Source organism: Callithrix jacchus, chromosome 13, assembly GCF_049354715.1.
Source record: "Callithrix jacchus isolate 240 chromosome 13, calJac240_pri, whole genome shotgun sequence".
Taxonomy (NCBI): domain Eukaryota; kingdom Metazoa; phylum Chordata; class Mammalia; order Primates; family Cebidae; genus Callithrix; species Callithrix jacchus.
In genome coordinates this window covers 79,975,963-79,995,659 of record NC_133514.1, presented here as the reverse complement: position 1 = coordinate 79,995,659, position 19,697 = coordinate 79,975,963, and the positions used below count along the sequence as shown (strand labels likewise).

At 34.7% G+C, this 19,697-nt stretch overlaps 1 protein-coding gene across 13 annotated transcripts in view; it reads right to left on the bottom strand.

The window, feature by feature from the left end:
• KIAA1328 (KIAA1328 ortholog) overlaps window positions 1-19,697 on the bottom strand; it is a 367,625-nt gene that overhangs the window by 337,041 nt on the left and 10,887 nt on the right. For all 13 annotated transcript variants that reach the window (XM_078348025.1, XM_078348026.1, XM_078348024.1 and 10 more), the window contains one exon: window positions 16,153-16,247. In XM_078348025.1, coding sequence (XP_078204151.1) covers window positions 16,153-16,247 — 95 coding nt within the window. The remainder of the gene's footprint in view (window positions 1-16,152; window positions 16,248-19,697) is intronic.

Sequence of the window (19,697 nt, the reverse complement as noted above, 5' to 3'; positions counted from 1 at the left end):
GCAAGATGGTGAGGGAAGTGCCATAGACTTTCAAACAATGAGATCCTGTTGTTGTTTAAAAGCTAAACTATTCATTTCTCATGAATGGTTTAACACCTTAGTCTTAGTCTTGTTCTTGTGATAGTGAGTGAAATAGTGAGATAACGACAAGCAGAGTCAGTGAGATAGTGAGAACTCACTCACTATCACAAGAACAGCACTAAGAGGAAGGTGCTAAACTATTCATGAGAAATCCATCCCCAAGGTCCGATCACCTCCGACCAGGTCCCACTGCCAACACTGGGGATCACATTTCAGTATGAGATTTGGGAAGGGACAAATATCCAACTATATCATGTGCCATTTGTTTTATATGTTGTGTTGAGAGCTGCCAAATACTATATCCTTCTGAAAATATGCTTGTCAAAGGACAGTATTGGGGTGGCAAGCACTCTCTGACTTCTCCAAAATAATGTTAGTGGATGTGCGTAACAGTTGAAACTCTTTAAGTATAATACTTGAATATATGATAGGAATACTAACTTTTTCTAAATCTTCTGACATTTTTCCCCTACTTGGTCTGATCTTTACTATAAATTAAACATCCTTTGTGCCTCACAGATTATTATTTTCTGAAAAGATATAAATTAAGACAACTTTTAAAACTTCATCCTCCTAGCCATTCTCAATTAAAATTTATTTATTATTCTCTGTTTATCCAAAAGTTGACTGATAAAAAACGCAATATATCAGGCAAGACAGGCAGAAGACAAAGAAGCAGGGGGTTTGTCTTAATTTATATGACATAATCAGGAAAAACAGTATATAAATATAATGTGTTTATTCATTAACAAGGGAATAATGTCTTTACTCAAAGAGATCACTTTTCTCTCATCTGAAAGTTGAGCTTTCATTTCCTTTTTCCTATTTATTTTCCATTTTATTCCAGAACAATTAAGTCTTAAGACCATAATGACAAGCAGAGTCAGAATCTGAGTGAGATAAAGAGAACATCTGTACAGAAGAGTTTCCTGAGATGGTAGGTCAGGGCTCAAGCATCCCTTGGCTGATAAGGGCATCCACACATGGGGATGATCTAATACCAGCCCACAGAACCTAAGTAAGGGAAGAAGGACATCCAAGAGAAGCAGCCTAGCATGATGTGGCAGAACCAAAGTAGGGTGAGGTGTGTGTTCTTGCAGAAGGACTGCGGTGACTAAGCATGGAGATTCAGAGCCCAAGTATGGGGAGGAGGAGATTTATGTGGGGTTGGTAGTACATGCTGGTGAAGATTAGCCAACAAAAGGTTAACCTGAAACAGGGTATTAGAGCTCAAGGAGGATGAGGACATTTACTCAGAAGGGCAGCCCCAAGTGTAGCATCAGAGCCCAGGCAGAGAGCAGGGTTATCCTCAAAAAGGGGCAGTCTGATATGTAATCATAAAGCCTAAGGTAGGTAAAGAGGACAACCATGCAAGGGAGTGGACCAACAGGCAGAGTCAGATCCAGAAAAGGGTAAAGGACATGACCACAAAGCAGTGGCCTGGTGTGGAATATGGCAGCATAAAGTGAGAGGATGGTCAAACATGAAGAGTCAGAACCAGAGAGGCATAAGGAGGACATTCAGGCAGAGTGTAACCTGAACTGGCGTGCTGCAGTACAAGCAAGGAGAAGAGGGCATCCATTAGACGGTGATGGACTGAAATGGAAGTCAGATTTTCAGCAAAATAAAGATGAATTCTGTGCAGCAGAGGGAGTAGTAACATAAATGAAAGGATTAGTTACATACAAGATTACTAAACAACAAAAAAAAGGAGGGCAGAATATATTAAAGATAACAGGAAGCAGATCTCTCAGTCATCTAAGAGAGTTACAATAAGAGGGAACACACTTCCTAACTCATTTTGAGGCTAGCGTTACTATAATACCAAAAACAGACTAAGACAGTACAAAAAGGAAAAACAAAAACAAACTACAGACCACTTGGTATAAAAATAACCAAAAAATTAACAGAAAATCAAATCCTGCAAAACATAAAAACAATGACAACAAGTGAGGCATTATGGTATGCAAGACTGATTCGACTTTCAAAAACCAATCAATGTAAACTACCGTATCAACAGGCTAAAGAAGAAAACTCATGTGATCATATCAATTGACACAGAAAAAGCATTTAACAAGATTCAGCATGCAACCATAATAAAAATATTGTAAATCTAGGAATAATGGTGATAGGCTAAATGCCTTCTACCTAAAATCAAGAACAGAGCAATGATGTCCTCTCTCATTATTCTTATTCATATAGCACTGGAAATCCTAGTTAGGACCAGCTGTTTAGAAAAAGAAGTAATAGAGACACCCATTGGAAAGGAAGTTATAAAACTGTCCCTATATGCAAATGACATGATAGTTTACATAAAAGAATTGCAAAGAATAAACAGCAAAAATCCTAGAAATAATAAGTGACTTCAGCAAGGTTGCAGAAATCAAGATCAACAGACCCAACACAGCAAAGGTAGCAATTCTTCCCAAATTTGATCTATAGTTTAATGTAACACCTATTAATGTAACAGCATAATTTTTTATAGACATTAACAAGCTTACTTCAAAATTATTATGGAAAGGCACAGGACTAGAAGAGCTAAAATAATTTTGAAAAAGAAGAATAAAGTAGGAAAAGTCTTTCTACTTAGTATTAAGGCTTATTATATTGCTATAGTAATCAAGGCAGTTGGCAGAGAAATAGACACATAGATCAATGGAATAGAAAAAAGAACCCAGAAAGAGACCCATATGAATACGCCAATTTCTGAAAAATGCAAAAAAGATTTCAACAAATGGTGCTGGAATAACTGTATGTCAAATAGAAAAAAAAAAAAAAAGAACCTCAACCTTACATGTTATTCAAAAGTTAACTTAAAATGGATCATGAGATTAAAAAGGAAAAAAAACTGATAAACTGGATCTGGTTACATTAGAGGCTTTTATTTTAGGAAAAACACAGTAAAGGGGGATGAAAGGCAAGCTACAGGCTAGATATAAGTATTTGCCAAGTACATATCCAATAAAGGATTTTTATCTAGAACATATAAAGAACTCTCAAAATTCAACAGTTACAAAAACATTCCAATAGGAAATGGGCAAAAGGGATGAATAGACATTTCACTGAAGAAAATACAGACAGAAATAAACACATGAAACAATGTCCAACATCAATGCCCATTAGAGAAATGCAAATTAAAATCAAGATGGGATATCACTAAGCACCTACCAGTATAGGCAGAATAGAAATTATCATAAATGTTAGCAAGAATGCAAAAAGACCTCTTGCATTACTGGTGGGAAAGTAAAATGCTGTAAAATATTTCAGTAGTTTCTTATGAAACTAAACATTAGTTCTAATATCCCAAAGAAATTAAAATGTGATATTCACAAAAAACCTACATATGAATGTTCATAGCAGCTTCATTTATAACACTGGAAACAATGCAAATGTTCTTCAAAAGATTAATGATTAAACAAACCGTGGTATATCTATATCACGGAATATCAGTCAGCAGTAAAAAGGAACAGATTATTGATACATGCAACAACATGAATGAACCTAAAGAGAATTATGCTGAGTTAAAAAAAAAAAAAAAGCCAGTCACAAAATGTTACATACTGTATGATTCCACTTACATAGCTTTCCTGAAATGACAAAATAATATAGACAGCAGATTAGTGGTTGCTAGAGATTAGAGAAGGCATATAGGAAAGAAAGTATCTGTGTCTATAAAAAGACAGCATGAATAATCCTTGTAAAAAAAATGTTTTGTATCTTGACTATGGCAATGGTACACAAATCTACACATGAAAAATTTGTACAGAACTAAAGACATACACAAATGAATACATGAAAAATTAGCAAAATCTGTACTCGATGGATTCTATCAATGTCAATTTCCTGTGATACTGTACTGTAATCAAAACATTACCATTGGTAAAAATTGGGTAAATGGTACATGGGCTTTCTCTGTATTATTTCTAACAACTGCAGGTAAATCTACAATTATTTCAAAATAAAAGGTTGTTTCTTTTTTTAATGTAACATATTATTTCATTTTTGTTTCTGTGAGTCCTGGATTGGAATAAAATGAATGGGGCTGGGCACAGTGACTCACGCCTTGTAATCCCAGCACTTTTTGGGGGCCGAGGCTGGTAGATGGTGTGAGCCCAGGAGTTCAAGACCAGCCTGGGCAGCATGATGAAACTATCTAAAAAAGAAAAAAAAAATTAATTGAGCATGATGGTGCATGCCTGTAGTCTCAGCTACTTGGGAAGCTAAGATGGGAGGACTGCTTGGGCCAAGGAGGTTGAGGCTGTATTGAGCCATAATAACATCATTATTTCAGCTTGGGCAACAGAGCAAGATCCTGCCTAAACAGAAAAAAAGACAAAGAAAATAAATGGCCATGAGTCTGATATTTATTAAAAATAAATAAATACTGAAATAAATAGGCAAAGAGAAAGCTCATCCTTAAATATAAATTCCAATTAATAAATTAAAAACAAATAAAGGAAGTATAAAGTAACCATTAGAATATCACTGTAATAGCTGCAGCCAAGTTTCTTGGATGGATGCTTATAGTGGTGGGTAAAAGTTTCAGAACAAAACAGTATATCTGAATCGTCTCAATGGATCTCCCCCAGGATATTCATTAATTACACAGAGAAAAATAATAACTTTTCAGGGGAGGAAATTAGCATACTATTCCCTAGCCAAGTGACGAAAGTTAAAACCACCAGTGATAAGCCTATCAACACATCAACCTCATGCACCCCCAATATAACATATCAGAAAGCAATATAATCATGAGAAAAAAACAAATTGAAGGAAATACTACAAAACATCTGAATAGTACTCTTCAAAAGACTTGGAAGGCAAGAAAAGACTAAGGAATTGCCACAAACAGGAGGAGACTAAAGAAACATGAAAACTGAATGCAAAACAGAATACAAGAACAGAAAAGAACATATTTGTTAAAAAAAAAAAAAAAAACTAGTGAAATATGAATAAACCCTGTGGTAATTAATGGTACTGTACCAAGGTTAATTTTTTATAATTTTACCATGATTATTCAAGATGTTAACATTAGAGAAAGCTAGGGGAAGGGAAGAGAACCCTCTGTACTATTTTTTTTAAAAGCAGCTTTATTGAGATATCTTTTCCATATCATAAAGTTCACCCATTTAGAGCATCCAATTAAATGGCTTTTAGTACATTTTACAGAGTTCTGTAACCATCGCCATAATCTAATTTTAAACATTTTCATTCTGCTAAAAAGCTTTCTACACATTAGCAGTCGTTTCCTATTCCCCCACCCTGTGATATTCTTACAACTTTTCTGTAAGCTTAAAATTTTTTTAAAATGTTACAAAGAGCAGTGGTATTATGCTGAGTTGAAATTTAAATATACATGTAAATGCACGGAATTATAACATGTAACATAACAAAATTTATACCAAGAAAGGAAAATGTAGTTCACATATTCAAAAGTTTTTACACTGTTTAGAAAAGCTAAAAGTGCCAATTAATATTCAATGACTGTGATTAGTTAAGATTGCATCCTATAAATCTCCAGGGTAACCAGAGGTTCATTTAACAACAACGAAAAAAATGCAAATTATAATTGTACAAAACTAATAAATACAGAGTCAAACACACAAGGCAAAATTGATAAAACTAAAACAAATACACAAGTCTCAAATCACAGTGGGAAACTTTAAAACATCTTTCTCAGAAATGTGTAAGTTAAAAAAATCACTAAGTAAACAAAAGATTTGAAAACAATTAATCAAGATGACTTAATGAATATTAAAAAAACAAGGCCCTCAACAAGCAAAAACATGAATTCTTTTAAACATATATGAATACATTCAAAGAATGATCATATGCTAGGCTAGTAAAGCAAGTTCTAAGACTTTTTCAAACTAGTAAAATCATACAAAACACATTCTATTCACAATTCAATTCAGATAGCTATCAAATATACACAGAAGACCCCCAATTTGTTTACAAATTAAGAAATAAGCATTTAAATAAAACGGGTCAAAAATTGAAATTAAAGAAAAAATTTAAATAGATGATAGTAAAATATTACATATCAAAATATGTGAAATAAGAAAACATTTAGAGGGAAATACAGTTTTATAAGCATACATTACAAAAGAAAAAAGGAGATGAAAATTAATGAGTTACATATCTATTTTTAAAAAGTTAGGGACAGCAGAACAGATTCGATTCCTCATTAAAAAAAAAAAAAAGAAGGACAAGAATAATAAAGAGCAGCATTTTTCAAAGCAAAAAATACAAGAAGGCAGAGTGCAGTGCCTCGAACCTATAATCTCAACACTGTGGGAGGCTGAGGAGGGAGGAGAGCTTGTGCCCAGGGGTTTAAGACTAGCCTGGGCAACATTGCCAGGCATTGCCCTTAAAAAATACAGAAAAAAAGAAGGAAGGACAAGGGAAAGACAAGGAGAAAGGAAGGGAAAGACAAGGAGAAGGGAAGGAGAAGGAGAAAGAGGAGTAGAAGGGAAGGAGGAGAAGCAAGAGGAGGAGGAGGAGGAGGAAGAGAAGGAGCAGGGAAGGGGAAGGGAAGGGAAAGACAAGGAAAGGACGAGGTGAGGGAAGGGAAGGACGAGGGGAGGGAAGGGAAGGGAAGAACAAAAGGAAGGAAGGGAAGGACAAGGGGAGGGAACGGGAGGACAAGGAGAGGACAAAGAGAGGGTAGGGAGGACAAGGAGAGGGGAGGGGAAAGGGGAGGGAAGAGGAGGGGGAAAGGAGGGGGGGAGGGAGATAGCTGAAGATAAACAGTTCTATAATAACAGAGAATTCAATAACATTTTCAATAACATATAGAATATCTAGACAGAAGAAGAATCAGAAAGGACTTGAACAACACTATAACCAACTAGACCTAAAAGACATATATATATATACAGAACACTCGACCAAGTAACAGCTAAATACATATTATTCCCAAATGCATACGGAACATTCTCCAGGATAAACCATATGTTAGGTGGCAATACAAGTCACAATATATTTTAAAAGATTTAAAACATACAAAGTACCTTTTCCACCATAATAGAATAGAATTCAAAATCAAGAACAAAAGAAAAAACAAAAAATGCGTAAATATGTGGAAATTCACATACTTTTAAACAATCAATAGGTCAAAGAAGAAACCACAAGGAAAATTAGATAGTATCTTGAAATGAATGAAAACAAAAACACAACATATCAAAACTATGGGATACAGCAAAAGCAGTGCTCAGAGAAAAATTTATAGCTATAAATTCCTACATTAAATTTAAAAAGAGATCGCAAATCAGTAACTTAACTTTATACCTTAAGGAACTGGAAACAAAAAGCAAACTAAATAAAAAGCTAGCAAAAGGAAGAAAAAAAGATTACAATATAAGACAGAGAACTAAAATAATACAATATATAAAAACAAAACTTGGTTCTTTGAAAATATCAACAAAATTTACAAATTTTTAGCTAGACTTATGAAGAAAGTAAGAGATAATGTAAATAAAAGTGGAGACATTACCAGCTGTACAGAAATAAAAAGTATTGTGAGAGAATACTATGAACAACGGCACATCAACATATTAGATAACTTAGACAAAATGGACAAATTTCTTTTAAAAAATTACCAAAACTGACTCAAGAACAAACAGAAAATCTGAATGGACCTATGCCAAGTAAAATGATTGAATTAATAATCAAAACCTTTGGGACCAGATGGTTTCACTGATTAATTCTACCAAACGCTTAGAGAATTAACAGCAATCCATCTTGAACTCTCCCAAAAAACATAAGGGGAGGAAATACTTTCTAATTCATGTTATGAGGCCAGCATTACCTGATGCCAAAGCCAGATAAAGACATTATGAGAAAAGAAAACTATAGACAATATCCTTTATGAATACAGATTCAAAAATCCCCAACAAAATGCCAGCAGACCAAATCCAAAAGCTTATTAAATGATTTTATAACATAATCAATTGGTATTTGTCTCAGGAATACAAGGATGATTCACCACAAGAAAATTAATCAATGTAATACAGCATTTTGCAGAAAAAAATATATGAGCATATCAATTGATGCAGAAAAGCTTCTGACAAAATTTAAAACCCTTTCATGACAAAAACACTCAAGCTAAGAAAAGAATCAAAGTTCCTTAACATGGTAAAGGGCACTTATGAAAACCCACAGCTAACATGTTACTCCACTGATGAAAAACTGAGAGCTTTCCCATTTAGATCAGGAAAAAGACAGACGCCTACTTCTGCCACTCCACTCACCAATGTACTAGAAATTCTACGCAGAGCATTTAGGCAAGAAAGAGAAATAATGAAATCTAGTGCAGTCCAACTCAGTCCTGCCTGGGTCATGAATCATCCTTTGGCCAGCATATTCACACTGCATAGGTATTAGTCACATAGTATCCCTCTCAGTTATCAGATTGAGGTATGACAGTGCTTTTGGTTAAGTAACTCTTACTTTAGTAAATAATGGCTCCACAGCACAAGAGTAGTGATGTTGGCATATTGTTCTTATTGATCTATTTAATTATTAGTTATTGTAGTTAATCTCTTACTGTGCCTCACTTATAAACTAAAATCATAGGTATGTATATATAGGAAAAATAAATACATAGGATTTGGTACTATCAGCAGTTTCAGACATCCTCTGAAAGTCTTGGAACATATTCCCTGATAAGGGGAGACTAGCGAATCTTCAATAAATAAATAAATAAATAAAACTATTACAGCTAATAGACAAATTCAGCAAAGTTTCAGAGTACAAGATCAACACACAATAGCAATATGTGGTCCTCTACACCAGCAACAAACAATCTGGAAGTATATTAAGAAAACCACCTCATTTACAAAAGCATCAAAAAGAATAAAATACTTAGAAATCAATTTAACCAAAAAGATAAATACACTGAAAACTATAAATTACTACTAAAAGAAATTAATACCTAAATATCAAAAGACATTCCATGTTCACAGACTGGAAGGCTGAATATTGTTAAGGTGATATTGATAAATTCAACACAATCCTATCAAAATGCCAACTGCCTTTTTTGCAGAAATGGAAAAGCTGATTCTAAAATTCATATGGCAATGTAAGGGACTCCAAATACCCAAAACAATCTTGAAAAGGAAGAACAAAGTTGGAGGTCTTGTACTTCTTGATTTCAGTGCTTACTACAAAGCTATACTAATTAAAACAGTCCGTTAATGGCATAAGGACAGACATACAGGTCAATGAAATAGAACTGAGAGTCCAGAAATTAACTTGTACACCTCTGGTCAATCGATTTTTGAAAAGAATGCCAAGACCATTAAATGGGTCTCTTAAATACGTGGTGGTGAAACAAATGAATTTTCACATGCAAAAGAATAAAGTTGGAACACTATGTCTCACCATATACAAAAATGAACTCAAAATGGACCAAAGTCCTACATATAAGATCTAAAACCATGAAATTCTTAGAAGAAAACATGAGGGCAAATCTTCATGACCTTTGATTGAGCAGTAGTTTCTTATATATATTACAAAAAGCACCACCAATAAAAGAAAAGGTAGATAATTTAAATTTCTCTATCTTTTCTTTTGTACTTCAAAGAACACAGCTGAGAAAGGCCCCAAAGAGTTTTGCAGAAAACAATTTATTAGGCAGAGAGAGAGACAGAAGTAGAAAGAGCTTCCATGCTATTGTGGGAGGGGATCCCAGAGAGGGAAATCTGCACAGGTAGAGAAGGAAAGACAGCTGCCACATTGGAGGGCATCCGGAGAAGGAGTCACAGGTAAGGGGCAATGGGGTTTTAACTTTGAAGTTATTCCTACCGCATCCATATTCTTGTCCAATGAGAGGAGTTTTTTTTTAAACTCCTTCTGGAGTGATAGATCTTTGACTCTGATCCCAGATTGGCTGCTTGGGCCCACAACAGAGCCACTCCTTCCAGGGCTCTTGGTGGGCTTTCTGAACAAAGGAAGCTCACATGGAACTTTACCTAGCCCGCTCGGGAAAGTTAGACGAAGAACTCGAGGTTCCCGGATGGGGAGGTGGATGGAGGCATGGCGCTGGGAAGTTCTTGCCTTTGAAACCATGCCCCCTGTGAACCCAGGAAGAGAAGTTAACATAGTCCCTCAGGCCCGCCTCAGCCTCCCAAAGTGCTGGGATTATAGACGTGAGCCACCGTCCCTGGCCTTCTTTGCTTTTTTGTTTTTTATTTGCAAGACTGTTTGACTGAAGTACTCTGCCAACCTTGAAATTATGCTAATAGAAAGAAGCCAGACAGAAGAGGCCCCATATTCTATGATTCCAGTTATATAGAATACCAGAGTCAGCAGCAAATCCATAGAGACAGAAAATAGATTAGAAGCTGTTTTCAAGTTCAAGAATCAAGGGGAGCAGGAAAATGGGGAATAACTGGTGAATAGAGTTTTCCTTCAGGATGATGAAAATGTTCTAGAACTAGAAAATGGTGATGGTTGTATAACATTGTGAATATACTAAATGTCGCCAGTCACCAATTTTATGCCATGTGTATTTTACCACATTAAAAACACACACATACTATTTCACTTAAATGATGTGGTAAAATTCATGGCTATAGAGTAGGACAGTGGTTACCAGGGGCTGGTGAGAGGAGTAATGAGGAGTTGTTTAATGGACATTGAGTCTTACTTTCACCAAATGAAAGAAGTTCTGAAGATTGGTTGCATAACAATGTGAATGTACTTACCACTACTGAACTATACACTAAAACACTGGTTAAAATGGTAAATTTCAGGTATATCTTACTACAATTTTAAAAATTAAATTTAAAAATATACTACGACATTTCATGAAAACTACACATATTTCTGATGATGCAAGTATATTTAACAAAATAACAGCTAATCAAATTCAGCAACAGAGTAAAAATAAAAATAAAAAACAAAACATGACCAAATGAGGCTTAAGCTAGGAACACATAGTAAATTATACATTCAAAAATCAATCAATGTACTTTACCTCATTAATAGAAAAAAAGAATAAAAATCACGTGTTCAACAATAAAAGATAAAAAAGTTGACAAAATTCTACTCTAAGACTAAAGATAAAAACTCTCAATAAACTAGAAACAAAAATGAATTTTCTCAATTTGATAAAGAACATCTACTAAAAAATCTACAGCTTACATTGTACATAATGGTGAAAGATTTAAGATCAACAACAAGAAAAGGCAAGGATGTCCACTCACCACTTTCATTCAACATTGTACTGGAGGTCCTACCCGATGCAAAAGGGCAAGAAAAATAAAGCAACTATTGATTGAAAAGGAAAAGAGCAAAACTGTTTTTATTTGTAGATGACATCTTTTATGTGCAAAACCCAAAGGATTCTACCAAAAAACAACTATAACAAGAAAATTTTTAAAAATTTTAAAAGGTTATCAAGCCAATATATGTAAAAAAAAAAAAATTCTATTGTTTTTTCAAGTGAGCAATCAAAATAATGAATACTGAATGTATAATAAAATTTTAAATAACATTATTTACTTTAGGACACATACAACTTTAGGATACATATAACAAAACCTATGACCTGAAAATTACATATCACTGCCTAGAAAAATTAAAGAACATTTAAATAAATAATAGATAACTTTTTATAAATTGGAAGACTCAATAATGTTAATTTTCTTCAAACTGATCTGTAAGTCCAATACAATTCAACCAAAACTCCAGGAAACAATTTTCTGTTAGAAACTGACCAGCTGATTCTAAAAATACAGTGAAATGCAAAGGATCTCAAAGAGTCAAAACAATTTTCAAAAATAAGAAGAAAGCTATAGAATTTACCTGATTTTAAGACAATATAAAATTAAAGTAATCAAGTCAGTGCAGTGTTGGCATAGGGATAGACATACACATCAATGAATGAAACAGATAGTCCAGAAATAGATCATACATATATGGTCAACTGAGTTTGACAAGGAGGCTAACGTAATTCTGTAGGAAGTCTTTTCTAACATAGAAAAAATCTTTGCAATTTGTGATGAGTAGGATTTCATAGATAGAACTCTAAAAGCATGGACCACAAAAGGAAAAAATTGATAAATTGAACTTTGTCAAGATAAAAAATTTTACCAAGAGGAAACATTAAAATAATTATAAAGGAAGCTGCAGACTGAGAATAAAACACATATGTGACAACTCATGTACAGAACATATAGAGAACTATTAACACCTCAATATTAAGAAGAGAATGTGATGGGTGAAAAAAGAGGAAAAAGAATTGACAGACACTTGACAAAGGAAGAATGACTCATTAGTCATATTATTATAATGTGATTATCATACCAATATACATATTAGTCATTGGGGAACACAAATTAATTCTTCAAGGAGAAACCACTACACTCATTAGAATGGCTAAAATTTAAAGAAATGACAATACCAAGAGTTGGTGAGTATACAGAATAATGAACTCACATAAGTTGTTAGTGGAAATGTGAAATAGCGCAGTCCTGCTGGGAAGCGGTTTGGAAGTTTCTTATGAAGTTATAAACATACAACATACAACTGAGCATTTACTGAAGAAAAATAATTATGTTCATAGGAAGACTTGTACATGAATGTTGATGGAAGCTTCATTTGTAAAAGGTAAAAACCTGAAGAACCCAAATAACCATTAACAGAATAAAGAAACAAGGTACAGCCATGTAATGAAATACTATTCAACATAAAAAAAAATGAGCACTAATACACAACAACTTGAAAACAACTAAAAATATTATGCTGTAAAATAAGCCAGACACAGAGGTCAAACATTGTATGATTTCACTTACATGAGTTACCTAAATTAGTCAAATTTATATAGAGACACACAGAATAATGGCTAACAGGTGCAAAAGGGAAAGGAGAATGAGAAGGTATTATTGAATGGGTACAGTTTCAGTTTGTGATAATAAAAAAAAGTTCTAGAAATGGATAGTAGAGATGTTTGCACAGCACTGTGAATGTACTTAATGCCACTGAACTGTACACTTAAAAATGGTTATGAAGGTACATTTTGTGTTAGGTGTATCTTACTGCCCTTCATCCAAACCATTAGGCATCGGGAAAAAAGACAGTAAAAGAGTATATACTGTGTGGCCTTTATACAGTGTGCCAGAACATGTAAAACTAAACTATAATAATAGAAACTATATGAATGGTTGCCTGGGATGGGGGAAATAGAATGTAAAAGGTCTAGAGGCAACTATTTGGAATAACATAAATGCTGTATATCATGAATAGGAAACCTTGTATATCTTACATCTGTCAAAACTCATTGAAATATACACTTAAAATTGGTTCATATTATTGTATGCAAATTGCACTTTGACATATTTACAAATAAGCATATTGATAAACAAGTATGCTTGATATAAAAATGCAACAGAGTAGAAAATAATATAGAATACAGACTATTCTTTCTAGAAAAAAGGTTATGTCTTATAATACAAACAAGGCAGTGAAAGGAGCATTTTTAAGATAAAGTGAAATGAGTATATTTAACTATTTCAAACCAGATGGAAAATTCAAAGGGAAAATAACATAAAAACTGGAAAATGTTTTGTTGCCAGTGCTTGATGTATATGAGATTCTATTCTCTACATTCCCACTTCAATCCAACAGTCTTGCAAATAAAAAACAAAAAACCAAAGAAGGCCAGGCACAGTGGCTCACATCCATAATCCCAGCACTTTGGGAGGCTGAAGCGGGCCTGAGGGACTATGTTAACTTCTCTTCCTGGGTCCACAAGGGGCATGGTTTCAAAGCAAGAACTTCCCAGCGCCATGCCTCCATCCACCTCCCCATCCAGAACCTCGAGTTCTTTGTCTAACTTTCCCGAGCGGGCTAGGTAAAATTCCACGTGAGCTTCCTTTGTTCAGAAAGCCCACCAAGAGCCCTGGAAGGAGTGGCTCTGTTGTGGACCCAAGCAACCAATCTGGGATCAGAGTCAAAGATCAATCACTCCAGAGGAAGTTTAAAAAAACTCCTCTCATTGGAAAAGAACATGAATGAGGTGGGAATAATTTCAGAGTTAAAACCCCACTGCCTCTTACCTGTGCAGACTTCTTCTCCGGATGCCCTCCAATGTGGGAGCTGTCTTTCCCTCTCTACCTGGGCAGATTTCCCTCTCTGGGATCCCCTCTCACAACAGTGTGGAAGTTCTCTCTACTTCTGTCTCTCTCTCTGCCTAATAAATGTTCTCTGCAAAACTCTTTGGGTCCTTGATATTTATACCAACAGTAAGCCCACCGCATCTCCAGGGCCTCTTCCCCCATTCCTGGGGCAGTGGAGGTCAAGAACCCGGGACACCTGGTTACAGGCAATCACCTGAGGTCAGGAGTTTGAGCCCATCCTGGCCAACATGGCAAAATCCCACCTCTACTAAAAATACAAAAATTAGCCAGGCGTGGTGGTATATGCCCGTAATCCCAGCTACCCAGGTAAAGCTGAGGCAAGAGAATCACGGGAATCTGGTGGGGTGGGGTGCAGAGGCTACAGTGTGATTCTACCACTGCACTCCAGCCTGGGTGACAAGAGTTAAGACTCTATCTCAAAAAAAAAAAAAAAAAAAAAAAAGCAAAGAAAACAGTTTTCAAAGTATGGGTAGACAAAAGTAGACTCAAATATCCAATAGAGAAAACTCAGCAAATTTTAAGATATCAAGAACACAATATTCCTATATACTTGCATGTTAATAGTAAATATAGTGATAATGGGGCTCTTTAGTAGTATAAGCAGATTTTTACTAATATTGACCTTGTACTGACACACTGACCTTCTACAAAGAAATTACAAAAGAGAAAACCTAGCATATTTTGTAGGAAGTAAAGGGTTATTAAAACCAAAATGGCATGCTCTAGTATTTCTGGTATTCTCAAAGCTTGATGGTTCAAATAAAACGGGTCAGTCAGGACAATAATGGCAACTTAGGACCATTAACACACAGAGACAAACGAATAGCAATAGCTTTTCGATACCATCAAACATATTTGGTAAATCCTCATCAAAGGACTTACTATGTGGTAAAGTCTCACAAGAACATCATCTTGAAATATTGAGGATAACAATGAACACAGAAGTTAATAAAAACTCTACTTTAGAAACTAGAACAGTCAAAGAATTCTAATGAAAGTGATAACTACGTATCTCAGGTAGCATTATCAAATTCAGACTAAGGCATGTACTTTGAATTCTCACACCCTTTATTCTGACTCCCAAAAACATCACTTTTTTATAGTCATCTTTGATACTCATGATTCTATGATTTGGAGTAAAGTAATTTTTTAACTTCAGTCATTTTAAAGGCCTCTATAAACATTATGTTAAGGCTTCAAGACAAAATATGTTCAAAACATACCTAATATTGTTATCTTCATTTGCAATTCAATGACAAAAAGTAGTACTGTTTTATCAACTTTTAGGTATGGTCTCTCCATAAATTTAACTTTTACAATTGATATTCATACATTTCTCTATAGATATCTTCATTTATTAAGTACTTTTTAAGACCCCCAAAACTGGACATGTATATTTGACAAAGAAATTACACATACAAAGTAGACGTGCCTCATATACATCATTAAACTGGAATAGTATTCACAAACAGCTAAGAAGTATCATTATCAAAATTCAAAATCCATTAGTTGAAAAGCATTAGGAGTTAGCAAGGCAACAACAGATATTCTTGTGAATGAAGTATTTTCTCTTCAGATGCTGAAGAAAAATCAAAAGTAACTGCTATGCCTCTGATTACAACATCAACCTACTTCAACAGTAGTTTCCAAAACTTTGCTCCATAGATGACTGCCACAAATATTTGCATCAAACAATTTTTGGAAAGTTAAGTAAATAAGAAAATATAAATTGGAAAGTAGTTTGCTTTTGATGCTTCTTTTTAAACCTTTTTGGGAGGATTTTGGCATCACAGAATATCTTTTTTCTAAAACTCTTTGCTATCAGAAGATCAAAGATATTAAGTCATCAAAATATATTTGCAATTTTCTGTTTCTAATAAGAGTTGTCTTTTGTATAATAATGCATTTCATATAAGGTCTTGCTCACCTGGCCAGTTCTTTAATTAAGTTTGCAATGCGTCTTTTGTCTTCAAGACATAAATCTTTCAATGATGCACTCTTTATTTCTCCCCTGCAGGAATTCTGAAAAAAAAAAAAAAAAAAAAAAAAATTTAGTTACACTTTTTCCAAAAACAATTTTTAAAGTCTTTTCAAGAAACCTAGGTACAAGGTGAAATTTCTTAGGTATCTTTTATCTGGTGGAACATTATCTACCTGTTTGAATTTAAACCTACTGTGAACTAAAAACAGGCTAAGGAACTGGCTGTCCACTAGGACACTTCATGAGATTTACAGAAAGAAGCACACAGAAAAAAACTAAGAGCAGAAGATGTCCCCACTTAAATACTAGGGTATATTAGGAAAACAACTTTCCCTTTGTGAATGTAACAGAAACAAATACTCAACAGAAGATACTGAGTACTGTTCTTACACCACAGTCCCCATGCTGCATAACAGTATACCAAGGTCAGCAACAGAGGCACCAGGTACTAAGCATTCAAAACACCCTAACGTTCATTCCAAAGAGTACTAAACCAAAGAGTAATAATAGCAATAGCTAACATTTACATCTAGTGCTCATTCCACGCCAGGAATACCTAAGTACTTGTACTTATTATTCCATTTCATTTTCATAACAATGCTATTAAGTATTAATAGTTACTATTCCTTTTCTACTTTAAGGGTACATATCAAGGATTATAGCAATGAAATAGCTGAATCAAGACTCAAACAGTTTCCAGAGTCTGTGCTCTTTAAACACCATACTATCTTAATCTTTTGAGCTACAGAAAGTTTTCCCCAGTACCTCAGCATCGTTAAGAGGGGTCCTTAAAGACATAAATTCAGGAGTCACAAAGGAACCGGAGGTAACATATAAAAGAAAGGAACTATAATCCTTGGCATTTGCGCAACCACCAAAGTTAAATTAGTCCAATTATTTCAGGCAGCCAAGAATAACTGAAAGCCCTTAAAGTGAATTCTGAAAATAGTAAAAGCCAAAGGTGGAAAAGAGAGTAGGAAAAAAAAATAGAGAAAAGAAGATGATAATAAAATAAGTTTGGTTTTAGAAATGCTCAATGTAAGATGTCAGCAAACCATTCAAGTGGAAATGTCTAAGCAGGAAGCTGGAAAGGTAGGTCTAGCTTTCATGCTAGAGAAAATCATAAACATTTAAAAATCAGTTGCATGGTATTATGGATAATGTTGAGTTTTATTATTCTTTTTACTTGTCTATGTTTAAAATTTTTCTTTAATAACTATAATATTTAAAATTAAGAAAAAATATTAGTATTTTAAAAATCATCTACAAGTCAAAGAAAACTGGCATTTAATTTCAATTTCAATTTAATTAATTTGATTTTAATTTAATTTAAAGTGGCATTTGAAAGGACAAGAGGAGAATCAGAAGCATATAATATTGTAGTAGAAAAGAAGAAAAAAAGTTTCAGGAACAGTGTGGGGTCAATAGTGCTAATGATTAAAAAAGACAAATAGACTGGGGGAAGAAGGTGCTGGATTTGGCAATGGTTGAAACTGCTGATAACCCATGAAAAGACATTTCGTTAGTGATGCAGTCAGTAAAAAGAACAAAAGAGAAATCTTTGCACATAGGCCACAAAAATTTTAGCAGCACTGTGTTTACAACAGCAAAAATCTGAAAACACAAATGTCTATTAAGTAGAGCATAGTAAAACTTAATGGCTGGCATATTTATACAATGAAATTCTACATGTACTCGTAGTTATGCTACTGACTTTCCCCCTCAAAACTACCCTTCCATCCTCTGCTTTGAGATGCTAAGGCTAAGACTCTGTAAACACCATTTCTCCTTTGCCACCTGGTTCTCTGTTGAACTCTGCCAACACAAAGAACCAGACGAAGCCCAGGAAGAAAAAAGAAAGGATATTTCCTTCCTGTTACTGACAGTGTGACCCCTGATTTCCTTTCTCTGGCAAGTACTGATGATTCCAGTTTGCAATTTTTTTCCAGCCCTTACAGACCCGCCCTTTAATAGGCCTCCTCAGGAACGGCAGTAGCAGCCAGGCTGGTGTCCCATCACCAGAGGTCCAAGTTGCAGCTTTAAGGGGCCCCTCCTTTAAGCTTCTAAGTTTTAATAATTCCAACTTATTCTGCCCTCTCATCCAGTTCTAGAGATTGTGATTGTTTCCTACAGTTACTACTTTCACAATACCTTAATGTTCCTTTTTTGCCTTTTTGGTTCTCTAGCACTATTCAACAATTTTTTCTTTTAAATATTCTGTTAAAATAACTGACTAAACCCTGAGACATCAGTGAAAAGAAATAAAACATAACTACAAAAAATATAAGGAAATCTCATGTAATGTTGGAAGAGCCACAGAGGTAAAAAAGACAAGAAATCTCATGAACATAATATGGAATAAAAAAGCAAATTATACAGTACAAATGGATATGAGCTCATTTCTATAAAGTTCCAAATACATATGAAATTAAACACTTTTAAAAAAATGTATTTACACTATATAGGACAGGGCTTGGTAAACCATGGCTGCAAGCTGAATCTGACCCACTGCCTGTTTTTGTAAACAAAGGTTATTAAAACACAGCTTTGCTCATTCATTTGCATATTGCTCACGGCTCTTTTAATGCTACTGTGGCACAGTTGAACAGTTGAGACAGATGTTATAGCTTGCAAAGGCTAAAGTATTTACTACCTGTTCAACTTATAGAAAAAGTCTGCCAACCCCTAATATAGAAAAATCAAAGAATTATAAATATAAAATTCAGGATAGGAATTACCAAATAAGATATGATGACGGAAGGTCACATTTCTACAATCACTTGACTTACAACTATGGCATCACTGCAATTCAGAGAAGAAAAGAATGCTCTTCCCAATAGATGGTACTGGCCAACAGACAATATGAAAATATGAATTGTGACCCTTGCTTTACAGTGTAAAGTAACATGTGCATATTACTTCCTGATGAATAGTAGGCTTAAACTGTGAAAAATAAAGCAATATGGCTGCAAAAGAGAGAGGGAACTTGCTGCAGAGTATAATCATCTAACAGCTTCCAGTTGCAAACCTTTGGGATCCACTGTAGTGTTCATGCCAATGCCAATGACTGGTAACAGCAGAGACACTAGAACTGAGCTATTTCTGATCCAAATGGCATCCTCAAAAGGCAGTATTTGCTCTGGGGTTCCTCACTGGCAAAACGGACACCATCTCAGGTTGCATGGCAGTCTGAAGGCTGAGGTTCTTCCTAGTCAATCTTCCTTCCTTCCACAGGTGTCACGCTGTGGTGAAATCTGAAGACTCCCCTTTTCTATTCCTACTCATTCTATTCTTAATGCGTTACAGGTTTTTCCTTCATTAAATCTCTTGCATTCCTAATTCTATCTTGCTGTCTGCTTCCCAGAAGACTTGAACTGACTTAATTATCACTGTGAAAACCTTAATGAATTAAGGATACTGAACATCAATACCAACAAAGACTATACACAGAAAAAAAATCACAAGATGGCTAGGCATGGTGGCTCATGCCT